The sequence below is a fragment of the Ruditapes philippinarum genome, unplaced genomic scaffold (genome assembly GCF_026571515.1).
Source record: "Ruditapes philippinarum isolate M1 unplaced genomic scaffold, ASM2657151v2 ctg1267_1_1_1_1, whole genome shotgun sequence".
Classification (NCBI taxonomy): domain Eukaryota; kingdom Metazoa; phylum Mollusca; class Bivalvia; order Venerida; family Veneridae; genus Ruditapes; species Ruditapes philippinarum.
Window position 1 is genome coordinate 23,534 of NW_026859684.1, and position 20,941 is coordinate 44,474.

General features: G+C 32.3%; 1 protein-coding gene across 3 annotated transcripts in view; it reads right to left on the reverse strand.

The window, feature by feature from the left end:
- Positions 1-2,027: 2,027 nt before the first annotated feature.
- The window catches only part of LOC132757491 (solute carrier organic anion transporter family member 5A1-like), a 96,195-nt gene continuing 77,281 nt past the window's right edge, over positions 2,028-20,941 (reverse strand). For all 3 annotated transcript variants that reach the window (XM_060748781.1, XM_060748779.1, XM_060748782.1), the window contains 8 exons: positions 20,552-20,669; positions 18,707-18,899; positions 13,211-13,395; positions 12,009-12,073; positions 11,435-11,563; positions 10,003-10,112; positions 3,363-9,346; positions 2,028-3,172 (listed from right to left, as the gene is read on the reverse strand). In XM_060748781.1, coding sequence (XP_060604764.1) covers positions 9,101-9,346; positions 10,003-10,112; positions 11,435-11,563; positions 12,009-12,073; positions 13,211-13,395; positions 18,707-18,899; positions 20,552-20,669 — 1,046 coding nt within the window. In that variant the 3' untranslated portion in view covers positions 2,028-3,172; positions 3,363-9,100. The remainder of the gene's footprint in view (positions 3,173-3,362; positions 9,347-10,002; positions 10,113-11,434; positions 11,564-12,008; positions 12,074-13,210; positions 13,396-18,706; positions 18,900-20,551; positions 20,670-20,941) is intronic.

Sequence of the window (20,941 nt, forward strand, 5' to 3'; positions counted from 1 at the left end):
CTTTACTTCGTTGTTATTGCAATTAACATGCCACACACTTTAATTATAATTTGGTCAAACCAGATGACGATTACGTCAAATATACGACAACAAGAAGATTGTTATCGTTAATTTCTTTCTGATTTGCTATTTATTTGTTTATGTCTATCTGATATATTTATTTCACATTTTCTGTATGGATTAAAAAAAATATGATTATGCCACTGGCTTATGGAAGCTTTACCTTGCCATTGATCCAAATTAAGTCATTTTGATTGGTTCAACTTATCACTTCATCGATGATAAATCTAAGATGACACTTTTTTTGGAATGATTCATTTATAGAACTTCATTGGTTACTTCTTGTTTAGATATGTTTTTTGTTTTTTTTGTTGTTTTTTTGGTATCTATTTTAGCATTTAGAAAATTATTTTTGAATGATAATGTACATGTGTGTGGTATAAAAATGATATGTTATCTATTTTAGCATTTTGATAATTATTGTTTAAAGGATTATATACATGTATATGGTACAGAAATAAAGGAATGATATGTACCGTTACAGTACATAAGTTAGCAGTGAAGAAACATGTTGAAGTTTAACTTTATGACAATGTGCCGGAGTTTTTTGTGGTGCATATTAATGCTTTAACCGAATATTAACCGACTGCTGTTGTAACGATAAAAGTGAACTTTATAAAAATGGAAAAAAGATTGGATGTAAAGTAAAGTAATTGCATTTTATAGTCTAAGTTTCATTCTTACGCACGTTCACCGACTTTACAGCTATTACCCCTGGTCATCGGGCTACTGGTATCTATCTATCAATCTCCCTGGGGAGTCTTTTAACTCCGCTTAGTGCAGCCGACATTTTGGCTCAACGGAATTATACCACCCTCGCAGGTACCCATTTACACCTGGGTGAAGTGAAGCAATCGCAGGTAAATTTCTTGCTCAAGGAAATTAGCAGAGCCCCTGATGGGGTTCGAACCCGGGACCTCTCGATCCCTAAGCGCGCGTCCTACCACTGGACTACTGCTGTGTGGATGTGGTTGTTATGCCATAAATAACAATTAACTAGCGATTATAATGGATGTTATAAATAAAATTTAAACAATAGACAAACTATTCACATCACATGGAAAAAAATGAAGATGAATTACTTCAAACCAAATCAATATTACGACAACATATATAATTCCAGGATGTTCATAAAACTTATTCACAATACCAAAATAACTTATTTGTTTTCTTTTATTTATCATCTGTAATAAGGTCGTTAAAACTGTTGAAGAATAATGGTGATAATTAATTTCATTACAATGTCCAGAGTGTTAGCCAATTACATGAATTTTGATGCGCAAGTAGATCACTGCATAGCAGTCAATAGGCAAGGAAATGTTGATGCCAAGTAAATGACTTGCCTGTCAGGCTGTCAAGTCATTGCATAGTCGGGCTTAGTACCATCCTAGATGTCCTAAACTACTCTGAAGGGCGACTCCCCTTGACTTCTATTAGGACATGGGCAGCTAGTTTCTACATGTATAGTATACATACATGTATAAGGGAAACCCACGACCCAAAGGGCAGGGGGCAAATTTTAACCCGAGAAGGAAGTGGTCAATTTTTGTAGAGGACCTCCAGATCCGAAACTTTCAGACAAGAAGAATTTCAATATTTGCATTTTGAAACCCATTTTGTGCAACCAACCATGAATGTTGAACATCTTTGAAAAAGGTTCCATCAAAGATTATTCAGTTTGTCAAAATACAATCATTGGTTTAAGCATGTTGCTTAAAGAAATTGTTGAGACCAACAAGGTCAGAAGGCGATCACGACCGAGCCAAAGTTATAAAGAAATTTTCCAAGCTTAAACTCAGACCTCAGATATTTCTCTGGTTAAAATCCAACAAAGAATGAATACCGATAAATGGAAATTCTGAGATTCGAGACAGTGCTAAGAATTATGCTTTATAACTTAGAGGCCAGGATCAACACCAGCATGTTGTGCTCAGGTTTGCTAAATTTTATGGACAACAACAAAGAGCTTGTCTTTTTGGTGTTTATTTTGATTCAACAAGTAACAACTTGGCATCACATATTTAAATCAACACAGAATGTTTTTTTATCATAATTTTCAAAACATTTAAATGCAAATTCAAACTTATCTTACCAAAACCACACTACAAATTGACTCTTTCAGACCTTGACATTATTAACTGACAAATAAATACACTGTACTTCAAATTCTATAGAGTAAATGCTTAGAATGTATATATCAAGTTGTTGTCTTTAAAGATTTTCATCAAACAGAATTTACAATAATATAGATTCACATTATCTACCAATAAAATGTCACAAACAGATATTTACAAACACAAAGCATTTCCGTCAATGAATATTTTCTCGAACATGTTACACAATTATAAACTAATATCCTTCCATTTTCAAAATACAATTTTGTCAAAAGGTTGCTTATTTCAGACCTGTTTTTTAATTTTATTTTATGGAATATTTTCATGTTAGGCTTTACGTGTCTCAATCAAACGGAGTTATGTATAAACCAATTCAAATAAAGTATGCAATTTTCTTACTCATCATTGTATTTCAGTTGAGATCCACTTTTAACAACCGCTAAGTTAGGACAATTATCACATGGTCTGGTTTATTTACAAGTGCTAAGTAAGGTATACAATATATAAAGTGAAAGATTAAGGGTTAATGCTTAATTGAATCTTTGTTCTCAAATGTCAACAATCATCATGACAACTAAACAATATAAATGAGTTAATGCAGAGTTAAAACATCAATGACTGAATACAAGAACAGTTTGTTATCCAGTACACAACTAAAATAGCAATGACTGTTATCAACAAGCACACATCTAAAATACCACTGACTGTTATCCAGTACACAACTAAAATAGCAATGACTGTTATCCAGTACACAACTAAAATAGCAATGACTGTTATCCAGTACACAGCTTAAATAGCAATGACTGTTATCCAGTACACAGCTAAAATACCACTGACTGTTATCCAGTACACAGCTAAAATACCACTGACTGTTATCCAGTACACAGCTAAAATACCACTGACTGTTATCCAGTACACAGCTAAAATACCACTGACTGTTATCCAGTACACAACTAAAATACCACTGACTGTTATCCAGTACACAGCTAAAATAGCAACTGACTGTTATCCAGTACACAACTAAAATACCACTGACTGTTATCCAGTACACAGCTAAAATACGAATGACTGTTATACAGTACACAGCTAAAATAGCAATGACTGTTATCTAATGCATAACTAAAATACCAATGAATCCAGTACACAGCTAAAATGACTGTGTTATCCAGTACACAGCTAAAATACCACTGACTGTAATCAAGTACACAGCTAAAATACCACTGTTATCCAGTACACAGCTAAAATACCACTGACTGTTATCCAGCACACATCTAAAATACCACTGACTGTAATCAAGCACACAGCTAAAATACCACTGACTGTAATCAAGTACACAGCTAAAATACCACTGACTATAATCAAGTACACAGCTAAATTACCACTGACTGTAATCAAGTACACAGCTAAAATACCACAGACTGTTATCCAGTACACAGCTAAAATACCACTGACTGTAATCAAGTACACAGCTAAAATACTACAGACTGTTATCCAGTACACAGCTAAAATACCACTGACTGTTATCCAGTACACAGCTAAAATGGACCTTTCCTGTTTTATTTTGTGCAAACCAGGTCAACCAGTGACTATGTATTATCTCAGTGTAGCAATTGGATAACATGTTAGCCAATTACATAAAACTGTAAACACTGGAAAGGTCCATACCACTGACTGTTATCCAGTAAACAGCTTAAATACCACTGACTGTTATCCAGTACACAGTTAAAAATATCAATTAATGGATACAAATACATAACTAAAATATCAATGACTAAACACAAGTAAGTAGTCAAAATTTTCAATGCATTAATTCAACTACACAGCTAAAAATATCAATGACTGAATTCAAGAACACAGGGCAAAATATGTTTTTGTAATACTAAGTATTTACATATGTTTTTTGCAATACTTATTTACATATGTTCTTTGTAATACTAATTACTTACAAATGACTTATCTTACTGGATACAGTTTTGTTCTTCAGCACTAGTAAATTGCTTGAATGACTTAACAATGTGACGTTACACTTACATTCAAATTTTATTATCGTCTTTAGGACATGTAGGATACTTTCAACAATATTTGTTATCAATTAACTAATATGAATTAAAACACAATTTTAGAACTGTATGCAAATACCTAACCTTGGCTCTAAAAGCAAATTCAACTAAGCACTTAAATTGATGCAGGAAAATATAAGACTCGAAAATAAAAAAAAATCCTTGACTTCAAATTTTGATCCTTTATCTAACAAAATGAAACAAATACATTATTACACCACATTTCAACTTTTTACATACCATTTTAAAGAGTTACTATGACAACATATCCACAATAGATTACAAAAAAACACAATGATTCCGATTTTCCTTTTTTAAAAATGGCAAGATTATGTTCAAAAACTATGAAAAAATCAACAATGAGATTGCCAACAAATAACATAACAAAATTACATTTATATAACAAAATAACACATACATAACAAACTTATATACAACATTACATAATAACAAAATATGACTAAGTATGTTCATGGTTCATCACATAGGGGCGCAACAATATGATCAATCCAAAATTGCAATATATTGTGATATAATTACACAGTCCATCCATATTGCAAAACACAGACTTGTTTGTTTTTTGCAATAAACGGCTGTACCTATAAATTGTTGCACCAATATCAGAACAACTAGGCAAAATGCTAAGAATTAAACCTAAATAAAACTATGACCTGAATACTAACATAAGGTAAAATAAATTAGGCCTGATAAAAAAATGTATGCTCAAAGGCCTCCATATGTTTGATATGTCTGCAAGATAGACATAAAACTGAAATACTTAAAAGTGCTGATAAAAAGTTTACTATCACTTTAAATTTACATGCGAAAAAATTTTAAACAAAGGTGAAATATATGAGATACTATACAATTGACAAGTGGATAAAACAAAAACAAGAAACGTGTCCATGAGATACTTATGGCAAGATTTCATTTGCCTGTCATAGTTTCATAAAGATCAAGTTTTATAAATAACTAATATATATTTAAATATCATTTTAAGTAACAAGTTTAACAAACATCATAATGACTGGAGACACTCTTTTTTTATTTGTTAAAGATTACACAATAAAGACCACTATGACCTTGACCACCTCGATTCTATGACCTCAAAATCAGAAAGGGTGTCTAATGGGCATTGGTACTGCTCCTAGAAAGTTTAACAAACTTTGACTTATATTTGCTTACAGGGCTGCCAACAGCAAATTGCAAAATCAGCGGAAAATATGCGGGGGGCCCAGGGGGCGAAGCTCCTGGATTCTGATGATTTGGTATGCCCTAAAATCAATTTCCTGGACTCTAAATTTGACTTCCTTGGTTGCCTTTAAAGCCATTCAGAGACACTTTAGTTGGACTTCAGGTTTTCATCAGCCCTCAAAACAAATATCCGACATTTTGACAACAGACAAGAGGGACAATGTCAACTGTAATTTGATTGGTTATTCTAAAATAGAATGCTGGAAAAGACTTGATTTGACCAATGAGAAAAGCGCTTACAGACGTACCATAGGCGGCTAGCGTAACGATAAAAGCCGAAGCGTGCCCGTTTTTGGGTACTGTATAAAATATGACGAATGAATTTATTGTCTTTGTCGAATTTACATCGATCTCAAAAATGACCCAGGAGCTCACGAAAACCGCGGATTCGCGGAAAATCGGCAGCCCTGTGCTTAACAGGAAAGGCAAAAATATTTTTAAGAGGGCAGGCAGGGAGACCTGAACTGGAACTTCTTATGCAATTGTCATTTTTCATACACTTTCTCAGTTAGGTCAAACATTACTCTTTTTTGTTTCAATCTTTCACACCCTTGTTATTTGTTTTATTATGTTTCTGTATTTATCATGTACTAAAAAAAATACAGATTTTTTCAAAAAAAAAAAAGAAAAAAAAAAGAAGAATAAACATGTGTAGGCTTTGGTCTGTTTGCCATTTTTGATTCATATACATTTTGCATTGTTATGTAAATATATCAAACTTAACTTACATTTCTTCAAATTTTGAAAACAAACAGGTTTCAAACAATCTATATATATACAGTATCAAAAAAAATATCATTTCAACATGAATAAATTCTGGTTATATTAAACAGGGTAACATAAATTTTGATACATCTAAAGAAATTGCATTGATTTGGGGTAAATATATGAATAATATCAAATATTTTTATACAAACAACATGGTCAATACAAACTATACATATATAAATCTTCCATGTTCACAAAATAAAATGCAAGATCAGAATCAAACTTGTTCCTTATTCAGTTTTCACTACTCTGAAGTCATTAGAGGAACAATTCTTTGTATCAGTGATGTTGTTATAATTAAGGATGAAAACCTCCCGTGATGTCAAAGGTGGTTATTGCAAAGTGTCTGAAGTCTATACAAGCAAAGATGGCTTAGTTTGGAAGGTCTGAGTTTTAGCTGGAGAACCTAAGATTTTGTAACAGTTTAATATTGCTTTTATGCATACAGACCAATAATTCTTAATAAAAATTTAAAAAATTATCAAAAAATATAACTGTTTGGTAAGCTCATTTAAAATTGGAAAGTTTTCTTTCTAAACTGGGAGACTTGTCAAAAATGTCTGACTAAAAAAAAAGGAAGAAAATCTTCTGAAATTTTAATATCGTTTTTCAGTTCAAGTGCACAATCAAATTTGTATTATCTATAAAACCTTGCAGTATACAGCAAGGAGAAGTTTATGAAATATGAAGTTTGATCCTGATGTTGCTTTTCAAAGTATCGTGAACATAAATTTTCATCTTTATACATTCACAACTCCACAGCACTATCTCTCTTACTCTTTCTATCTTTTTAATATGACAATGAACATTGAATATGTAACAATGATTCTCATTGGACGATTGTGATGTTTATATTATTTATACACCATGTACATGCTTGCTACAAAATTATTGTTTTATTTTCATTCCAATCAAAATAAAGCCACTGTGCAATATTTTATTTAGAGTTTTATAAAGACTTTCTAGGGTTTATATGACCATTTATAAACAATGGCAGTTCAGGTTATATAAGCATAACTAATTATAGTGAGTTATATAACCTGTTAAATATTTTTTTACAAAAAATATTGATTACACAGGGTGAAATTTCACACCAAGAAATATATGTTTTTATTTTTGGAGAGCAAAAATTTTCATTCTTTTGATAAGCAAAATTCATTCTAAATGATTTCACCTTTTTTTAAAAAAAGCACGACTACCTTCAAGCATAAGACATATATTTACTTATCTTTATGTCCATAAAAATGTTCAAAATGACGAAAAATGAACAAAATATGAACTCAAATAACCAAAAAAACACACACATATATAATTATACATCAAATATATCACATATATAATAGTCACAGCATATTGGTTCAAAAAGGTCAATAAAAATTGTAATATACACAAGATATAAAACATCATTGGAAATGTGGTCCTTGAAATTTCATCTGGAAGGAATCTTTTATCAGGTTATGGTTCTATGTCAATATAATGAAATGAAACCTTGCTAAACTGAACTTATAGAAAAAAAGAAAAATTTTGAAAAAAAAAAGAAGAAGAAAAAATTGGTTCTAAAGAATGAAAACTTAAAAAGAAATTTTAATCAGAGAAAAGTCGGTACAGATGGTTTAAGTAAAAGTATTTCAAAGTTTGTGAATATTTCAAAAAAGGAGACGATTTCTCTCCCAACCATCTAACTATGCTTATCTTACAAATCTTGGGCGATTAGAAAAATGGAAATAATTTCAGAATGAACAGTAGATTTTAGTCTACTATCTGTGAAAGTAATTAAATGTCAGTGACAATTGTTGTGTTTTCACAATAAGGTTTATTTGGTTTCAATGACAATTAAAATCTTATATACCATATAATTATATCAGCTACTTGAGTGTAAACTTTTTTTGTACCTTTAATTTCCATCAGTAAAAAATAAATTGAATAAAATCTGACTTTATAAAGAAAATGAAGAGTTGTTGCTGTTGTTTTTTCTACAAAAAAGAAACAAACAAAACATAATTCAAATCAAAGTTAAACTGAAGTAGAATAAAGTAATAAAATCAAACGTTAAAAAAAATCAGTATTTTCAAAAGATTATAAAAATAAATTATAAGAAAACATGTTTTTGAAAAGGAAACAAACACAAATTTAAAGAAAATCAAACCATTATAAAGAATGATTTATAATGATCTTAACATATCACACTATAAAATTGTTTTTTATTTACATATGTACAAAATCAAGATGACATCCTTGACTCCCAAAATATTTTTTCTCCACAAATCAAATACAACTACTCTACTAAATGTACTGTATATGGACATTCTGGTGTACAAAACACTACAATCTAAGATTTGTAAACATTTCTCCAGAATTGTAAATTTTGATCAATATATAAGTACAGGAGACAAGATAAAAAAGTATATCTATATTTGTTTATATTTCATAACTTCATATATCTGAAGAAAAACAAAACTATTGTATAATATTTGACTTATGGGGAATTATATCTATGTCAAAATTATTATTTTTAAAAAGATATGTAGCAACTGATAAAGTTTTTATTGCATTAATTTTACATCCTGATATTTTATATTTTATAGAACTTATAAAATCTTTTTATATGTATATTAAATCCATTTTATAGAACTTATAAAATCTATTTATAATCTAATAAAGGATATACATCTTTAATTAGTTGTAAGGATGACTGGTTGGTATTGTAAAATAAATTACACCAAAGTACCTAAATTAAAAGAACTGGATTTGAGAGTGAATTCTTTTCATTACAACAAGTAAAAAAAGTTTATTGCACTTAACTAAGAACAAATGAAATGCTTTGTAAAACGTGAGATAACTCTTTTAAAGTTTTGATTCCCTGGTTTTATCAATCTTCGGTCTATTTTTACTCTCAACTTCTTCAACTTTACCCTCAAATTCAAAGTCGTCTGGTTCCAGATCTGTGGCTACTGGAAGCTTGAAATCTGCCTCATCATCCGAGTCATCAGATGCTCCATCTGCAGAGTTACCTCCCTTACATCTAGCTTCTGGGTTACTTGACAGATCAAGTTTGTTGATGGAGACAACAGAGTTCATCATTTCACCAACCTGAAATTGGATCAATGAATGTTGTTGACTCAAAACACCCAGGACATAGGTCATAGCATTTTATGTCTTACATTCTTTCTACTGCATAAAAAAAACTTTCGTAACTCTTTCATTTTCATATAAGCTGGAAAGAAACTTTTTTATATAGGTGCTATCAAAATATTTTTTCTGTAAAAATGTGTTCTTAAAAATTAACAATAATCTGAATCAAATGTTTACTTGTATCATAGTTTGAGGACCTTTCTGTTGGAAATGTGTCAGAGTTTAATTGTATACATATTAGTTACCCTCAATCCAGAGCATGCCCATTTATTGGCTCATTTTTCCTGGGGTTTACTTATTGTGATGGAAGGGAACGGGAAAGCGACAGAAATATCATATTCAGATGCTCGTTCATTGGTTCCTTTTTTTCTGGGGTTTCATATTGTGACAACAGGGAACGTGTTTTTATGTTTGACTATGATACAAAAAGAGAAAGAACATCAAAACAGTCTGCAATTTGATTAATACTCGGGTGGCTACACCCCCTCGGTGCTCTTTCTATTACATAGCTTACATTTCATATCTTATCTATAATAAATATTATATAAATGGTTGTTGATTTTATCAAGGGAGATAAATACTGCTATATAAGGAATAATCTAATCTATACTTACACTGAGACCTTTGTTGTGTTTATCTTTCTCTCTTCTGTTTTTACGCCGGATCAGAATCCACACTATACTGAATAAGGCCCCGCCTAGAAGCTTCAATACAGCAGAGGTTCCTGAATAGATTAACATATTTTTTTTTAATAATGTAAATATCAAACAATTATGAGCAGATTATAAATAATATGGGGGCATTGTGACTAGGGATGAGAAACAGAAAATCAGAGTCATATAATGATCGTTGAGCCTTACTGGTAAAACTTTTAAATGTTTGCACAAAATGTCTAGTTAGCAATATAACTAGCCATTGCTCAAATTGCGGGGCAAAATCGCTGGAAGCCAGTGAGATACTAAACTGGGCCAAAAAATCCCCAACAGATACTTTATAGCTTTGCAACACAAAATACAATTCAAAACAATTTTCAAATTTAACACATGTGTATTTCTAACCGAACTATTTCAAAGGTGTATATATTATTATATCACTGTATATCACTGTATAATAAGATTTAGCTAAATAACAATCAATTTTACTGTGGAATGGGGGTGGGGGGACCTGTGGGCAGTTGTTACGAGATGGAATGCCTATTTTAATGTACATAAGCTGATGGCAAATTACCATCACTATCTAAGTACAACTCATAACCACCTAGGGGCAACTGAATCTTCTCATGTGTCCAGTGCCGACCAATATCACTCTAGACATCCATGCCAACTGATCTTTATCTGCATTCCCAATATTCAGTAAGTTTGTTTGTTTCATTTTACGCCTTTTCCCAACAGTATTTTAGTGATATAGGCGGGTAGTTTCCTAACCATCGTTCCTGGAGAGTTACACCAGTACTAAACTACCTTACTCTGCGCTAAACTACCAAAGTATCTCCCGGGGATCGAACCCTTGCCAGAGAGGTAACTGGATTAGAAGTCATCGGCTCTAACCCCTCGATCATGGAAGCGGTTACTATTTTTTAGAAATTTTCCTTAAAGTCCCATTATGTCCCAGACACATCTTTATTTTTATTTCTAAAAATATTTTATTTTTTTATATAGTTTCCAAAAAGTAACTCATTGCCCAATTATCTGAGCCATATTTTGCTTCTGCTGCTTTTCAGCAGTTAGTATGATTAAAGTGATTTAGTATTTGGTATGGAGGACAAAATACTACATGTACTTTTTTACATTTTGCTTCTTTTATGACAAATAATTTCACATTCAGGGCTACATTCTTAGGTGGTAAGCATCAAACATGCTCTGAAACAATTATTTAAACGTTATAAAACTCACGTTAGCCCTTTCTAAAGAAGAAAAAAAATATTTGATTCTGAGGCATAATTTGCCTTTAAAATAATGAATAGTTGAGTTCAGATTGTAAAATTGTCATGTGTAAGATATATTGCAGGGTAAGGGTGCATCTATATGATATCATTATAATACCTACCCACATATCTGTATCTGAACATTTCTATGTTATACAACAGGCAAGAACCATTGCCGCCACATTTTTCCCTCCACAATAAACAGGCCGAGTCTATGATATGTCCAAACACCATTGGGGAAGGTATATATGCTGAAAGAGACCAAAAAAAAAAAAATCAAACTTTAAAGAAATACTATGCTCAAAATTTCATACACAGTCTCTTAAGTTTGTAAGCATAAAATAAACAAATTATCTTTGAATTTCACTCTGCATTTCACATGTAATTGTTAAACCGTTTTACTGCAAGCTTCAATCTAAACACATCCATACCACCAAATTACAACTAGAATCTACAGTGTTGGCCTTTTTCTTTAATTACCAAATTACTATAAAGCAGTCTCTCAGATTAGATTACAAAATTTTCATATCTCTCAAATTTCTAAAAACAGTTTATAGCAAGGTTTAATTGCTTATGCAAATTGCAAGGTGGACATGTCCATTTTATTATACAGTCAGGCAATTGTACAAATTGATATATAAACTTACAGTTTACTAAAAGTTCTAAAGGTTTACTAAATGTGTATAAGAAACTTACCAAAAAGTCTTAATATCACAAACTGCATACCCAGGGCAAAACATCTCTCAACCTCTCTCACTGACCTACAATTATACAGTAAAAAACTAAATATTTTTTTTATATTCTAATTTAATCAAACCATTTTGCTTCTTAAATTGAAGTCATTGCATCATTATCACATGTGGAATGGTGGAGTAAAACCTAATTTTCAGTACTTATTTGGTGGAGCAAAAACAAAGATTTCCAGATTTACTGATGGAGAATGACCCCAGCTTTTCTGAGTTACCCCCAGCTTTCCAGCTTTATTGATAAAGTAAGACCCCAGCTTTTCTGATTTATTGGTAGAGTAAGACCTTAGTTTCCAGATTTACTGGTAGAGTAAGACCCCAGTTAGGTGTTTTCTTTACAGATTAACAGTTGAGTGGTAAACTAAGACTCCAGTTTTCAAAATATATAAGCATAGTAAGTCCGCAGATTTTATTTTTTTAAAGTAAAGGAAGACCCTGCATTTCAGATTTACAAGTGGAGTACTGTTCCAACTTTTCTGGTAGTGAAAGACCCTCAGCTTTACATATTTATTACTGGAGGATTAGATCAAAGTTTTACTGATTTACTAAATAAATGGACTTCAGCTTGCTAAATTTGTTTGGTGGAACAACATAGCTTTCTTATTATGACCACATGGTACATTATCTCAGACTATAAAAGACAGTTATATAAGTAAAAGGCAGGAAAAGCTGTCTGGTTAGCTCAATAGGTAGAGTGTTGGACTGTGAATCGGGTGACCTTGGTTCGATTCCCAGACAGCGCACGTCACTTTCATTGTGATTGATCATGAAATCTTTTTTATGGTCATTCGCACTGTACCTCTGCTCTGGCATGTACAGAAGTTTCAGGTCTTTGCGATAGTTAAGGCAACTAGTACTAGTAAACTGCTGGAACGATACCGTGGTTGAACTGTGCTCTGGTGAATTCAATGTGGCTTACTGTTGTGATTCGGAGTGAAAATTACCAACACCACCACCACCAAAAGGCAGGCACACAAGTAAAACCCTGACATAACCAGCCTCAACCTATCTGTATAGCTTACACATATAGCAAATAACATTAATATGAACACAACTTAACAATGGGCAAATTAACATTTTTCTATCAGAAAGCTTAAAACTTTGGAGTTGTCGAAATAGTACACAAAATAATATAGAAAGCTTCAAACTTACCTGAGGGTAACCATTAATATAGGCATTTGTGTACCAGCCACACAGAATGTCATGAACACAAGTAATATGAGGAATGGTAGAAGGTTTTTACATGTTGATTTACATGGACCACTCGTAGCCATTGGAGACATGATCACCTCGGACGCTAGATGGTCACCTAAGATACAAGAACATCCTGTGAAGTTCTGAAAAATAAAATGCAGAATCTGTTAGAGTTTGCTTTATTAAGAATAGTCAAACTATTACACTACACTAGCTGTTGGTTTCTTGGTCAGAAAATTCTACAGTATTATTACCAATAAACTTATGCTGAACATTATTATTCTCAATCAAACATAATTTGCAACTTGCACCAATTACTTTTTGTCTGCATGGCTCATGAGGGATCTGGTCTTTTTTTATTTGTTTTGTTTTGTTTAATTTCATGGCCCACCAATACAATTTATGTTATACAGGAAACAGGAAAGATGATTTTGGCTAACTTACAAACTTAAAGCAACACTGGCGTCAAAAGCACCTCACTTGCTGGAACTAAGAGATGCATAGACTCTAATAATTTGAGCCAATTTATAGTCCTAGCTTTCTTACCATCATGCAGGGATTTGCAATGGCTGCAATTCTGATGCCTCAATCCTTCAAGGCAACCATAAGCCATGAGGGGGAGTCTTAACCCTTTAAGGCAATCCCTCAGCCACTAGGAGTCTGACCTTTTTAAATTTTTGTACTTTTCACAGTAGGTGTTGAGCGCTATTTAGCAGCTTAAATAAGTTATTTTATCTCAGAAAATCATTTCTGACCCTTCTGAGATCATAGATTTCAAAACTATAAGAGTTATAGATTTATTATTTTTATTGAAGCAGTTACTAGAATTACTTTACAGCCTGTAACTGTTGAAGAAATATATTGGATGATCATTGCAAACTTTCAAATGTCTTTTTAAGATACAAATCTATACATCATTGCAAACATGAAATGTTTTGAAGTTAAACAACTATACAACTGTAGATAGACAGGCAAAGACTGACACATAATTTACGTTGATAGGTCTTTATACATCACCATGGCAACACAGTGCTCATATTGTGCTACAGAAAGATCTATCATTTATACATAAAACCCAATATAAAATAATATCTCCATGTCACAGTTCAAATCAAAGACTACCTTAATTTAAGAGAATATAATTCATGCCAGCTGTGATCAAAGGCTGTCATCAAAAAATTGACCATATCTTATTTTTGTCAGCTCAGGAGTAACTTAGCTACTCATTTACCCTAACTCAGCTGGTTCAATCTTAAAGAAGAGTGTGGACAGGAAAATTGTTTGTCAAGTAAAACAGGCACAATGAAAACATCAAAATTACCTAGATAGCTTGATCACTAAAAACATGGAAGACAAGTCTCAGAGAGACAAAGCAAAACCCTGCTAATGGGATCATCAGAACTAATTATACAATTATATCAATTAGATTTCTGGTGTTGTTAAGTGTTCTTTCTAATCACAATAATGAAGAAATATTGATCACGCTCTTTTAGTACATTACAATAAAGTCTCACTCTCCCAAAAACTTCTCAGCTTCTTACAACTGGTTTATGACATATGAGCCGTGTCATGACAAAACCAACATAGTGTGTTTGCGAACAGCATGGATCCAGACCAGCCTGCGCATCCAAGCAGTCTGATCAGGATCCACGCTGTTCCCTTACAAAGTCTATAACAAGTAGAGAAACTGATAGCGAACAGCATGGATCCTGATCAGACTGCCCGTATGCGCAGGCTGGTCTGGATACATGCTGGGCGCAAACCAATTATGTTGGTTTTGTCATGACGCGGCTCATATAATATTCACAGACAAGCATGTTGTTTAATATCTCTAAATAGAGGGTATCAATTCAATACTGAATTCATTGAACAAGTTGAATAAAATTATATTATGTCAGCCTCTGGTGAATTCAATAATACTTTATTTCAGTGAGTTCAATAAATTTAGCAATGAACCTAATATAAATTCCATTTACCTCATACCAAAAATCTGATTCTGTAACTCAATTTTTTTTATGGTTTTATATTATAAATATAATGCTCAAAGGAAGATTAATCAATATTGTAAGTTCCGAAAAGCATAATTTGTAAAGATGTTACTGAATTTACATTTCATGTTCATAAAGGGAGTTAATTAGAAATTTACTTTCTATAAAGACTAAGTCAAATTTTTCATTAAGAAATGAATGCATTTATTTAATGAATATAGACATGTATAATGTGGACAAATATTTGCATTACATATTTTACATATTCTTCAAGGTTTGAAAATTGTTTTAGAAGCATGATTATAAACATATATAAAATTTCAATTAAGTGTGGTTACAACCTTAATAACAACATACAGGATCTTTAAAGTAAACAAGATTGCATTTGAGAAAAATGCTATGCCACCGCAATAATACAACACTAAATAGTAGTGTAGGAACAGATTTTTTTGTTTCTATACAATTGAAGATTGTCATAATGCATATCTAATTCTTATTATCAGATTAGTGGTTAAATCTATTGTTAACTCAATAAAAGATCAGAGTAGGAATATATCAATGCACTTGAGTCTAGTGAATTTGGTGGTGAAGGTCATATTTCACAGAGCCTAAAATTTCATGACTGCATCAAAGGACAACATGTAATACACTTTGTCAAAATCTAGGTCAGCTGATATCAAAGTTCACTTTTAATTTTGACACTAGAGGCAAAATTTGAACAACTTTGGTAGAGTACCTAAAGATGATATCATTTAACAAATATTAAAGCTCTAAGCCTTGTACCTTCAGACAATAAAATTTTTTTTATTTTTTACTATATGTATATATTGAAAATCAATGACCCCGGGGCGGGGGCAATTTTGACCCCAGGGCTATTATTTGAACATTCTTGCTAGAGGTTCACTTCACAATGTTTCATGCAAAGTATCTAACCTCTAGCATTTGTCAATTGCTAGAAGAAATTTTTTTTAAAGTTTTTACTATAAGTTTTTACTATGTAAATATGAGGAAAATCAATGACCCCCAGGGCCGGGCCGATTTTGACCCCAGGGCTATAATTTGAACAACCTGGGTAGAGGTCTATCAGACAATGCCTTATGCAAAATATCTAAGCTCTAGGCCTTTTGGGTCTTTACAAGAAGGTATTTTAAATTTTTACTAAATGTATATGTACATATAGTGAAAATCCATGACCCCCGGGGCAGGGCTGATTTGACCCCAGGGCTATAATTTGAACAATATTGGTAGAGGTCTACCAGACAATGCCTTATGCAAAATATCTAAGCTCTAGGCCTATGGGTCTTTACAAAAAGGTATTTTAAGTTTTTACTATATGTACATATAGTGAAAATCAATGACCCCGGGGCGGGGCCGATTTTGACCCCAGGGCTATAATTTGAACAATCTTGGTAGAGGTCTACCAGACAATGCCTTATGCAAAATATCTAAGCTCTAGGCCTTTTTGGTCTTTACAAGAAAATTTTTTAAATTTATTCTTATAATTCCTTTTGGTTGCCATGGCAACCAGATTTCTGCATGGAATTAAATTCTTTGAACAACTTTGGAAGCCCTTCACCCAAGGATCAATCCTGCCAAGTTTGGTTGAAATTGGACAAGTGGTTTTTCACAAGAAGATTTTTTAAGTTCACTATATAATCTATATAACACACACACACACAAACAAACAAACAAACACACACACACACAGGTGAATCGCTATATGCCACCGCATCGCAGATGCTGGGGTGGCATTAAAAGAATCATTTTTCACATACACACCTTATAGTAGTGTCACTATAGTCACTATAGTGTAACACTAACATTAAGCATGTCTTTACACTATGTTTATATAACACAAATGACCTCACATCAAAATATACACACAGCCATGCAATACTTTTACTGAGTCACAAAAACAGCATGAGCATGTGATAAAGTAATATTTTGGTTAGCATTTTGCTAGTTTCTTACCTTATCAATCTAACATGGCTATTCTGTTGGCAGTTAATTTTTTTGCATTGTGATATTGAAATCCCTAAAAGTTTGAATGGACTGTTCCTATCTCGAAAACTGGGCAAAACCTTTGCATAAAAAATTTAGCAGGGTAACTGGCTTGTTCTAAAATTGTCATTAACAAGAGAACCAACACCATGACAAAACCAACGAAATTCGTTTGCGACCAGCATGGATCCAGATCAGCCTGCGCATCCGCGCAGTCTGATCAGGATCCATGCTGTTTGCTATCACTTTGTTTACTGGTAATAAGGTCTGTAAGCGAACAGCATGGATCCTGATCAGACTGCGCGGATGCGCAGGCTGGTCTGGATCCATGCTGGTCGCAAACCCATTATGTTGGTTTTGTCATGACCCGGGTCAAATAAATTTAGCAAAGAGGTATAATGACAATTCATTTTGCCGAGCATCTGTGACGCTACAGGACACAAATAGTAAGCCATAAATTAGTTTCAAAGATGGTATTTCATTAGTTTCATGCTATTGCAGCTTAAATCAGATCCTCTAATGTTCAATAAAAGACTGGAAGTATAATCAAAACTTTTTCTCATGATTTTAAAATGTCACCCTGACCTTTGTGCTCAGCTGAATTACCAGTTAGTGACAATTTTCCAGAATTTTTACTTGCCATTTTCTTAAATTGGCAATACTCTATTCTTAAAGTGATATTCGTGTTTATCAGGAGACAAACATTCTTGATTTCTATTTTGGAATCTTGTTTTGGGACTTAACTTCACACACACAAAAAGATGAAGACAAAAATTTATGTACTTTACAAATTTCAGTGCTTCATAGTATCTTTAGTTTAAGTTATATCCAGAAAATTTACTAAGTTTACAATAAAGAAGATCCTAGCAGGTCCTCGGCTACTAATAAGTTTGTCTCTGTGACCTACAGTCTTATACCCCTGAAGGCAATGTGCAAGGTTAAAGATCTTACAGTCTTTTATTTGCTATTTTCAGTCTTTTATTGGCTATTTCAGTCTTTCTTTTATTCACTATTTCAGTCTTTTATTTGCTGTCTTAGTGTTTTATTCACTACTACAGTCTGTTATTTCCTATTTCATTCTTTGCTGTAATGCTATTTCAGTCTTTTCTGTTTGTATCTGCTATTTCAGTCTTTTATTTGCTATTTCAGTTTTTTATTCGGTCTTTTATTCACTATTTCAGTCTTTTATTTGCTATGTATGCTCATCCTTACCTAAGAAGTTCTTAGGGAAGTCTTCAATCATACTTATTAAGAGTTATCAACAGTTTTCACTTACAATAATAAATATGATTGCAAACTTTAGAGTTGAATGAAAATGCTAAGGTGGGTAAAACAGATCCAACTATTCTCCAAATAGTCATTGACAAGTAAAAAGCCTAATAATAGAAATGGAAAATTATGATTGTAATTTCTTCTTTTCTTGTTATACGGAAATGAAGTGAGCGTTAATCCAAACAAGACTTACCATAATTTTTTCATGGGGTGCCACTTCATTGGTGTTGAACTGCGTGCAGCCTGCATGACATGGTGAAAAGTAGGTCAAACCGTTGATGCCGCATATAGGTTCAAGGTCATTGTTTGAACAATCACAGTACATGTTACACGTAGATGTCAGGTTAGCTTCAAATTCATAATCTTCCACTAGATTATAACCAGAACTGTAAGTAAAATTTTAGAAATAGGATTAGTTTCAACTAAACTGAAATCTTTTTGTATAATATCTAACTAAGCTTTTTATTCATAAATATAAAAATTAATGTTCCTATAGCTAATTATACAATTAATTTAATTTTATTGGCATTGTCTTTATTCCAAAATCTATTCTAGCTAATATATTGGAACAACTTGCCATATACCATATAGACCTAACAACAATAGTTTCATGTCTTTCATGTTTCATATACATCTAATGTTGTTTTTTTGCACCCCTCCTTTCAAGTAATTCTTATTTTTTTTTATCAGCTTTTATAACTATTACTTAACCCATCATAAGTCTATTCCAAATTAAAAGCTTCAAAATTCAATTATGAACCAGATTGACAATTAACCAGATTTTATAACAATCATTTCAAGTATGACATTATAGGAACAAAACTATTGCATTCCCCGAAAAAACAACCTAAGTACACACAACCTCGCAACAGACAGTTATAGTATTTCCATTGGAAATCGTCTGAATCATATCAATTATGAAATTATAGGAACAAAAATATTGCATTTGTCGAAAAGTAAGCAAATTTAAAATTCCAGGCATTTCACTCGAGTTATTATTAGTGAATCATGCAAGGGTAGAATTTTATTACTGTGAGGTTGGTTGATATTAGGGCTAGAGGAAATTTGAGCGATTTTCATCACTACGCCAAAATTTGACAATATTTCCGTGTCGCTAATTTAACCTCTTTTACAGTAGTAGATGTGACCTTTACTTTGTTGGATGCTGGTATCATTTCGATGCCAGAATTCATCAAGCTAAAATTTCTAAACAAGGAAAAGTTCTGCAGATTGTACACGAGTACAATCACCAACGTCTCAAAAGCTAGTTATATAGCTTCTGGGAAAACTTGATTGTCAGTAAATAAGACATTGTTTACAGTTTGTTTTCTTTATTGACACTAATCTCTACAAACATAGGAAGTGACAGTACATTAACAACATAAACAAGTACTTTGTGCAAAGTCACATTGCATTAAGTCAGTAAAATTAATCACAAGGTTATAGACTGTTTACCATATTGTTAAAACAATATATAGCATAGCCTAGTAAACCTGCCGTCAAATACCCACAGTTGATAAACATTTAATCAAGCCATGGGTAAAATGAATTGATTTGCGCTGATATGCGTAAAATATCAACCAATGAAATAGCATTTAACAAAATCTGTATTCTTCAATGGTGCAAGTAAAAACTTTTTCAGCAACAGTAAATTTTCAATGCTTTTATTGCTGGAAATCATTCACATTTTTAATACTGAACTTTTTACAGCTGAATTTAATTTGTTGCCATATTTTTGTCTGTAATATCAAACATCATAAAGAACGAGCAGTTTGATTGGTTTTAGTCATTTCAAGAAGCAACCAATGAAAAATCTGTGTTTGACAGTCACCTCAAATCGACTGGATATTGGACAAAAATAGCACAGCTGAAAAATGCTAATGGTTCAACCCTTGGTATCCAACGATGAGTAAACAAATCTTCCTGAACACATTAGTAGATATCTTTCAAAGTCAATTATTTCACTGAATGGGCCAGCAAATTTAATGCCTAGCTTTGTTACATTACAATTGTATGGTGTAAAGAAAATTAATCTTACCTGTTAAAGTAAGGCAATGTGGCTCCAGCAATTTTTAGATTGTCACAGCCAAGGAAAAAGAAAAATCCGCATCCAATCAGTGCTAAAAGATCAAGCAAGATTGTCAGCTGTATCGCACCTGTAAAAGTGAAATAGTGTTAATTGAATAAATAAATTGTTAATTAACAAGATAAAAAACTTAATTGGACCTGAAAAAATGTAAAATTTTAATGAATAATTAAACAGGTCTAGCAAGAACTAAATTACACAGGAAATGTAAATGCTGACACTGTAGATTGGGAAATGTTCAGGAGATTTTCATTTTGGCTAATATTCACAATTTGAACAAATTATGAAATGTCAAGACTGGATGTTGATTCCTGAATAATCAGAGAAGTTGTGACCCACTTG